We start from the raw sequence: 8,856 nt of genomic DNA, 5'->3' as shown, positions 1-8,856 counted from the left end.
GCAGCACCAGGCCACCGCAGCGCTGCCCTGCCTGCACCAACTCCCAGGGCAGGCAAGGGCTGGGGGGGCACAGACCACTTCCTCCCCAGCCCCAAGGGTGCTTAAGGGTGGTGGGAGGGCTCTAGAGCAAAAGACTGTAAAGGGGGCAGAAAGACCTTGTTGCTCTTCCCTTATCCACCACTGTTGTAACCCCACCATAGATGGCCACCAAATTTGTCAGGCACAGTTGCTCTTAGTGAAGCCGTGTTGGCTGTCACCAATCACCTCCTTATTTTCCAGGTGCCTTAGCATGGTTTCCAGAAGGATCTGCTCCATGATCTTGCCAGTCACAGAGGTGAGACTGGTTGCCCTGTACTTCCCTGATCTTCCTTTTTTTTCTTTTTTAAAATGAGAGTTATGTTTCCCTTTTTCCAGACAGTGGGAACCTCACCAAACTGGCACTTCTCAAATATGATGGATAATGGCTACACAACTTCATCCACCAGTTCCCTCAGGACCTGAGAATGCATCTCATCTGGTCCCTTGGACTTTTGCACCTTCAGGTTCCTTAGATGGTCTCAGACGTGTTCTTCTGCTCAAGTGGGCAGCTCTTCATTCTCCCAGTCCCTGCTTTTGCCCTCTGTGATTTGGGCAGCATGGCTAGAGTCCTTGCTGGTGAAGACTGAGGCAAAAAAAGTTACTGAGAATCTGAGCCTTCCCCATGTCCCAGGTGACCAGGTCTCCTGCTTTCTTCTGGGGAGGGCCCACATTTTCCCTAGACTTCCTTTTATCCCCAACATACCTCTGAAAGCTTTTTTTTTTGTTGTTGCCCTTGATATCCCTGCCCAGATGTATTCTGTCAGGGCTTTAGCTTTCCTAACCTGATCCCGGGCTGCTCAGACAACCTCTCTGTATTCCTCCCAGGCCACCTGTCCTTGCTTCCACCTCTGTAGGCTTCCTTTTTGTTTTTCAGTTGTTCCAGAAGCTCCTTGTTCACCCGTGCAGACCTCCTGGCGTTTTTGCCTGACTTCTCCTTAACTGGCATGCATCGCTGCTGAGCTTGGAGGAGGTGCTCCTTCAAGCAGCTTTTGTGGAGTATTCCTCTGTATTTTAGCAGAACTTTTTGGAGTCATCCCCACAAATCACTAGGATGTTCATCAGATCTCTGCCTGCCTTCTTGTCCTTTAGTCCAGTTTACCCCTACTGCCCCATGTGTTCCAGTGGCTCCTACCACATTTCAGAGCCCTGTCTCAGCAGCAGCTTGATCCCCTGCATTATTCTAGTCCCAATTGGGTAATTTCCTGGCCATTTCTGTTTCCTTCCACCTCTCGAGCTATTTCCACATCCTTATTTTAGCTCTCTCGTCAGGTCAAAGTAGTTCTGTGAGGTACACCTGGGTGTCCCACAATTAGAGTTACACCCAGTGCATATGTTAGAGAATGACTGAGCACATTTTTCAGCATCCTCTTTCAGTTTCACCGTTTTATTACCCCATAAAATTAAGTCACTAGGATTCCAAGGTTGGTTAGTAAATACATGCAGTACTGTAGGGGAGGGCGGGGAGGGGGGTCATCGCTTTCCACCCCTTGTAGCATGACAGGTGGGTTAGGAAGACAGAAACCGTAGAACAGAGTCCAGCAGCCGGCACAGCAAGATCAGAAGAGAAAGGAAAAGCATTAGTGCATAAGGTGGGGCAGACTCGGTTGGGGCATTATCTGCAGCTTCATCTCGGGCAGTAGCCTTCGTCTGTGCACGCGGCACATCTGACAATGCCTCTTTCATGCCGCACTTCTGACTTGGATGTTTCCCCTCTCACGCCCAATGACGGCAAACATACTCCCAACATAAGAAGGACGCAAATCTGTTGAAGCGAGGCCAGAGGAGGGCACAAAGATGATCAGAGGGCTGGAGCACCTCTCCTGTAAGGACAAGCTGAGAGAGTTTGGGCTGTTCAGTCTCAAGAAGAGAAGGCTCTGGGCAGACCATATAGCAGCCTTCCAGTATTTAAAGCAGGCTTGTAAGAAAGATGGGGAGAAACTCTTTAAAAGGGCCCGTTGTGGTAGTATGAGGGGTAATGGTTTTTAAAAAGATGGAGAAAAATTCAGTCTTGATGTACAGAACAACATTTTTACAATGAGGGTGGTGGAACATTGGAACAGGTTGGCCGGAGAGGTGGTGGATGCCCCATCCCTAGAAACATCCAAGGCCAGGTTGGACGGGGCTCTGAGCAACCTGATCTGGTTGGAGATGTCCCTGCTCCTTGCAGGGGGGTTGGACTAGATGACCTTTAAAGGTGCCTTCCAACTTCTAGGATTCTATTCTATGCTTCTAAATTCACCGCATGCTTTTTTGGGGTAGGCCTGCTGTAGCATTAATTATTTTCCAAATTTTTTAAATTTTGTAGTACTTTACTACAAAATTCACTACCGGCCCTGTTCAACATCTTTGTCAGCGACATGGACAGTGGGATAGAGTGCACCCTCAGCAAGTTTGCTGATGACACCAAGCTGTGTGGTGCCGTCGACACGCTGGAAGGGAGGGATGCCATCCAGAGGGACCTTGACAGGCTGGAGAGGTGGGCCTGTGCAAACCTCCTGAAGTTCAACCAGGGCAAGTGCAAGGTCCTGCACCTGGGTTGTGGCAACCTCGGGCACAAATACAGGCTGGGCGGGGAATGGATCAAGACCAGCCCTGAGGAGAGTGACTTGGGAGTTCTGGTGGACGAGAAGCCCAACATGAGCCGGCAATGTGCCCTTGCGGCCCAGAAGGCCAAGTGCATCCTGGGCTGCATCAAGAGGAGCATGGCCAGCAGGTCGAGGGAGGTGATTCTCCCCCTCTACTCTGCCCTGGTGAGACCCCACCTGCGGTACTGTGTCAAGTTCTGGAGCCCCCAACATAAGAAGGACATGGACCAGTTGGAGCAAGTCCAGAGGAGGGCCACAAACATGATCAGAGGGCTGGAGCACCTCTTCTATGAGGACAGGCTGAGAGAGTTGGGGCTGTTCAGGCCTGGAGAAGAGGAGGCTCCGGGGAGACCTCACAGGGGTCTTCCAGTACCTCAAGGGGGCCTACAAGAAAGATGGGGAGAGACTGTTCAGTAGGACCTGTTGTGATAGGACGAGGGGTAATGCTTTTAAAATAGAGGGAGGTAGATTTAGATTAGACATTAGGAAAACATTTTTTGCAATGAAGGTCATAGAGTACTGGAACAGGTTGCCCAGAGATGTGGTGGATGCCCCATCCCTGGAAACGTTCAAGGCCAGGTTGGATAAGGCTCTGAGCAACGTCCCTTGCAGGGACGTTGGACTAGACGAAGGTGCCTTCCAACCGTAACCATTCTATTATTCTATGATTCTGTGATTCATGGGTGCTCTGTCAATCCTGCCTCAGAGCCTGAAAAGAGGACTATTTGAGTGTGCAAAGGCTGAAGGAATCACAGAACCATATCGGTTTTGTTTTCTTTCTAGAACCACCTGGACCAGGGAGTCACTCACTGCTTGGCCAAGTGGAGCATCAGAGACTATAAATCAAGGACACTGTTGTATTTGGTTTTTTCATCATCCTTACAGAGTGGCAGTCACTCCAGGCTCAGTTTCTAGAGGGGAAGGTTTGAGACAGCGTCAGCACAGTTGGCTTTGTTTACCCTGCAGTAGTTGTGGCCCATGTCATCCCGGGTGCTGTATTAATAATTGTTGTAAAAGTCATTGGGAAAACCATCATCAAGGCTGGGTTTGGGGAAGTACAACCAGAAAAGGCACAGCTGGATACATAAACTGGTGCTGTGCATGCAAGTGGCACCAACTGCCCAGTGAAGAAGAATTATCCAGGAGACTCAATGTTTTATTATTGGATGAAGATTATCTTCTCTACATTCTTAATATACGAGTAGGGTAGATTACCCAAGTTCTGGTATCAACTCTTCTTTATAGAGAATTTTTTGTTCTTTTTTTCTTTTATGCATTCGGTTGACAAAATTGGGCAAACCGTTGCCAAAATGGACTCAACTGTGCATCGAGATGGTACTGGTTTAAAAACATTTGCCTATTCTATGAAGGTCAAACCCTGTTTTTTGAAATAAGGAGCTTCAGGCCACGGAGGAACAATTGCAGTAACATCTCAACATATGACACCAGAATAATCTACAAGTGGTGGAAAGGTAAAGGACAATGCAGTTTAAATGGAACTCGAGTATCTGAAGACAAAGATAGCTTTGACCTGCCATTGGGAAGATACGGGATTTTAATCTCATATAGCAGAGTACTAGCAAGTAGACAGACATTACTGCCTATTTTGGGCCCTACCAGGCCATTATGTTGTCCGTGACTTAAAAGCTTGTAAAATAAACCAGCCAATTGGACAGACTGTTGTACATAGCCATTGAGTGCCGTATTTACACATTACTTCTAGATTACCTCAGAGAAACATTAGGAACACCAAAGAAACTTCCCTCATTGAACCTCAAGAACAAATTCTTCCAAAACTAGAAAAAGCACCTGGAGAAAGTGACCAGCAGAGGGCAATCTAATAGGATGATCTGTTTCAGTAATAATTTCGTTAGTGACCAGCCCCACAATTGCTTCTTTAGGCTGATAGCCCATCAGACAACAAGTGATCTTAGAAATGGTTGCTTTAGAACCCAAAGACTCTATCAATGATCTAGGAAGAGCCATCGAATCCCTCAGCGAGGAGATGCGGCAAATAAGAATCTTTTCCCAAAGAAAGGACCCCGAAGTCCCTGCAAGCCCACTGAAAGTGACTGGTTACCAAACTTGTTCTCTGGATGGTGATTATCATCATGGTTTAGTAGTTTATTTGGTTCATTGCTGGTAAGTCTTTTACCTGTGGTTACTGTGCTTCTGCTAGGCTGCTGTGCTTTTACTTGTATTCTTGATGACTCACAGCACGTGCTCATGAAATCTATACAAGCGTATTGAAGAGTCCTCGTACAAGACCAGCTATCAATGGGCAGTGTCCAAAAAAGGTCCAGCTGTGTCCAAAAAAACCAAAGATTAAGTTTGATAACTGTCTTGTTGCTGAATAGTCTCATTTAGCATTAGTAGCTTAGCACTAGTAGCTAAAGTAGCTGAAGCATTAAGCCCCAAGAGCAAGTCTCGATGACACCTTGCCCAAACTGTTTCAGGAAGTGTCCTGCTGTCTGCAGACAGGAGCCAGGGTGGAGACAGGTTGGAGAAGGATAGAGAGGAGACAGGAGAGGGAACAGAGGGATTGAGGAGTGTGCTGCGACCTGCCTTAGCTCCCCTCCCCATCCCACCACCCGATCTGGGCACTGCTGCTACTGCAGCTACTGAATAGAAAACTTCTTCCAGTTGACGGTGAAGCCAAAGATGCACTGCCTGTCCTTGTCCAAGTGCTGAGAGCTGCTGTGGGTGGATGGCCTGATGGTTTTCTGAGCGCACAAGAAGTTTCCTGGCCATCAACTGCAGACACGTGTGTCCTGCAGCCAAGGTCCAGCCAGTGAGGATGCACTGCCAAGGGACAAGCAGACGAGTCCCCACGGGTTGCCTGCACACAGGCCCTACCACTGCTCCATGGGCTTGGGAACGGGGAAAGGGCTGCAGACATAGGTAGGGCTGCCTGCAGCTGCCCACTGACACGTACAGGGGCAAGAGCCAAAGGAAAGTGAACGCCGGGGCAAGACAAAGTCAGGGTGGGCTTTTGCTGCAGGGGAGTGGGGCGGCTGCTGAACCATCCACCACAGAGTCATATGCAAAGTGGGGCGAGGGTAGAAATTTGGGACAGCTGACGAGGGTGGCTTGGGGGGGTGTTGGCAGTGACACTGTCAAGTCTGCAGTTTTGCTTTCTGTTTCTGTTCCCCTGTTTAGCAAGCAGGATGCTTACATCATCTCCTGTCCTGTGGGCTGCGTTCCCAGGAGACGCCAAGAGACATGGAATTTGCAGCTGGCGGGGCAATGAAAGGCCGGAACTGAAGTCTCAGTCCCTGGGGGTCCCACATGGTTCTGGGTGGCCCCTTGTGGGCTCCCCCCACCAGAGCTCCCAACCTCGTCCTCCCACTCCCACTGGGGTCGTGAGGCTTTAACCTCACAGACCATTTGGAGAAGCATTTGGGGACCCCGTCATGCCATGGGTGACAGCCACAGTGGCTGTTTGGGGAGGAGGAGAACTAGCTGAGGAAGGCTGGGGAAGGGTGGCCACACTGTGAGAGTAAGAGGATGATGGACGGGCCCTGACACTTTCCCGGGGTGCTGTGTGCTCACCACCCCAAAGTCCCTGTCTCGTCTGACAGTCTCAGCCCCCAGGCAGCACCCTCCTTCCAGCCCCTCACGCCTCCCCCTGCCCACACCGCTTCTTGCCAGGGTGCTCAGGGGCACCCGAGTCAGACATTGTGGATGGCGGATCAGGGAACAGGTGCGTTAGAAGATTTATGAGTTGTTGAAGTGATGAATTAGCGAGTTCATGTGTTAGATGGGTCTGTGCAAAGGGCATTGGGCCTGTGTTTGATGTGTTTGTTTGTTTTCTTTCCTAATGAGCTGATAAAATAAAGTTTAATGTAGAGACGACCTTGTCCTGTGAATTTGAGTTCCAGAAAGGATCCTTATCCTGTTCCACCCTCCGGCTGATGAGGCGACAGCCAGTTAGTGGGAAACACATGGATATGTACTTACATACAGCAGGGATCCCTTTCGTATCTGGCCTCAGCCACCCAGTCTGCCCAGTAGCTGGAGCCCGAGGTCCCTTTCCTGGTCCCTGCAGTATCCAGCTTGGACTTTGGACCACCCCAACACCCCAGGCTCCTGGCTGGTGATCACAGTCCCCTCTGTGGTGGCTGGCCTTCCCCTGTATGTGTGCACAGGACTGAGTCCCCCACCCAGAGCAGCAGGTGGAAGTGGAGTTGAATGGGAAGATGAGGCACACTGGGGTGCAGAGCTTCAGACTGAGGCCAGAAGAGTATGCTGGCCTGCCCGCATCCAGCCTTCACCCCGACTCCCGGCTGTGGCACATGCCGCGGCTCCACATCAAGGATGCTGCCCCAGGCCACCCACCACAGGGCCCATGCATGTGCCCAAACAGGTGCATGGGCAAGAAGGCACCTGCGAGGCCCAAAGCCGTGGTCAGAAAGCAGGATTACCCAGCTGCTCTCCTCCTCTGGTACCCTAGCTTCGTCCCTCCCACCCCCCCACAAAACACTGCCCTACCCTTCCCCAGTTACCACCCAGCCCCCCTGCTCACCCTGCCCACAGCTTCTTGCATCCCAGGGACATCAGGACCAGGGCTCTCTACCAGGCAGAGAAAGGTTTATTTGGCTCCATGCACAGGGACACCAAGCTTTGGGAAGGGGGGACCCTCCAGAGGGCTGCTAGGAGGCACAAGGAGGCACTGGGAGGAAGCAGGGCAGGGCGAGGGTGTGTTTCCTGGCCAGGGTGGTGAAAACATGCAGGAGCCCAGCCTTGGACCCCTTGGTCAGCAGAGAGCCTCAGGGATGCAGGCGGGACAGCCAGGCACAGGCAGTTGTGGTTCCCATCCCCGTCACATGCGGGTGAAGATCGAGGTGCCGACCCTGCGGGGAAGCTGTGTCAGCAGAAGGGGAGGCAGGGCTGCATGGCGGGAGGGCAGAGCCATTGCTCACCTGGTGGCTTTCCAGGCATCCCTGCGGGACGGGACCCCTTCCCGCAGGAGCCACACGGTCTCCAGTGTCTCCTTCCCGTGGCGATCCACGAAGCACTGGCCCACAAAGGCGGTGGTGGAGTCTGGTGGGGTTCAAGCAGGGCAGAGGGGGCTTGGAGCCTGCACCTCCAGACAGGGGAACCTGGGCCACCCACTCCGGAGAGACAGACAGACACCCCTGGCACCCGCCCCAGACAGGCAGCCTTCCCCTCGCTGTGTCCGGTGCTTGTGGCCAATGCGTGACCACAGCCAAGGTCTGTCTGGGTGCCATGGTGGGTATGAGGGAGTGTCCAGGGGGCACCCGACTCCCAGCATGGGCAGGGGATGGCTGGCTGCCCTGAGACGCCATGCCGAGTGCCGCCGTACCTGCAAACTGCCACTGCACGGTGAAGCCGAAGGTGGGCTGCCCCTTGGCACTGAGGTACTGCTGGGCCCCTTGCAGGGGTGACACCAGGATCTTCTTGTTGGTAGCCGCCACGGCAGTGTGGTAGGAGCCCGAGAAGGTCCCAGCTGCGTCCAGGGCCGAGAGGGTCATGTTGGAGCCCAGCTCGTTCTTCCACAGGCCCTGCAGGTCGCACTGGGGACCGGGGGTTGTGCCAGCGCCTCGGGCAGTGCCGAGCCACGGCCCCCCTCCAGCTTGTTGGAGTAGTGGGACGTGTGCCCCGCATGTTTGGGGGCTGGCACGGCCCCTTCGCATGGCAACTGGGACTGGTGGCACGGGCACTGGCTGGGCCAGCACCTCTCTGTCCCATGACAGGGCAGGGCAGAGCAGTGCAGAGCTGGGGGTGCTGGTTACCCACCCCATGCCAGGGGCAGGTGATCAACGCTACCCCCAGGGACAGCACAGCCAGAGCTGGCAGCCCCCTCAGTCACGCACGCTGCAGCCTGGATGGCACGGCATGGCATAGCATGGCATGGCACGGCACAGCAGGAGCAGGCAGCCCCTGGGCTGGGCAATGGGCCCAGCCTGTCCTTACCTTCCTGGCAGCGGCAGTGCAGGGGCCGAGCAGCGCCAGGGCGAGCAGGAGGCAGCAGCTGAGGGTCCCCATGGTGGTGCTGGTGGTGCCTGTGTGCGGTGCCCGGGCTCTGCCTGCGCTGCCGTCCCACGCCCGCTTGGCCTCTTTTATAGCAGAGGGGGCTGTGGCTGGGCAGCGGCCGCCCATGCTGGGCCTCCTGCCAAGGGTCAGCTCAGTGGGAGATGGGCCTCCAGAAATCAACCACCACGCCAGACTG

The 8,856-nt window shown here is 53.4% G+C and overlaps 1 protein-coding gene across 1 annotated transcript; it reads right to left on the bottom strand.

Annotated features, from left to right (window-relative positions):
* Positions 1-7,236: 7,236 nt before the first annotated feature.
* Positions 7,237-8,698, bottom strand: LOC104483449 (avidin). The gene is made up of 4 exons (XM_086770793.1): positions 8,601-8,698; positions 7,990-8,200; positions 7,586-7,706; positions 7,237-7,516 (listed from the first exon to the last, which is right to left on the bottom strand). The coding sequence occupies exons 1-4, from the start codon at positions 8,670-8,672 to the stop codon at positions 7,486-7,488; spliced, it is 435 nt and encodes a 144-aa protein (XP_086626919.1). The 5' UTR covers positions 8,673-8,698; the 3' UTR covers positions 7,237-7,485.
* Positions 8,699-8,856: the final 158 nt, after the last annotated feature.

The sequence above is a fragment of the Chlamydotis macqueenii genome, chromosome Z, assembly GCF_036417535.1.
Source record: "Chlamydotis macqueenii isolate bChlMac1 chromosome Z, bChlMac1.mat, whole genome shotgun sequence".
NCBI classification, from domain to species: Eukaryota; Metazoa; Chordata; class Aves; order Otidiformes; family Otididae; genus Chlamydotis; species Chlamydotis macqueenii.
This window is presented reverse-complemented; position numbering and strand designations above follow the sequence as displayed.

What these genes read in the sequence shown, in the direction of transcription:
- LOC104483449 (XM_086770793.1), bottom strand. Translation starts at nt 8,672, where the DNA reads ATGGGGACCCTCAGCTGCTGCCTCCTGCTCGCCCTGGCGCTGCTCGGC. An exon ending in GCACTGCCGCTGCCAGGAAG is followed by an intron (nt 8,201 to 8,600) that starts GTAAGGACAGGC and finishes CCCGGTCCCCAG; the next exon opens with TGCGACCTGCAGGGCCTGTG. An exon ending in CGTGCAGTGGCAGTTTGCAG is followed by an intron (nt 7,707 to 7,989) that starts GTACGGCGGCAC and finishes GAACCCCACCAG; the next exon opens with ACTCCACCACCGCCTTTGTG.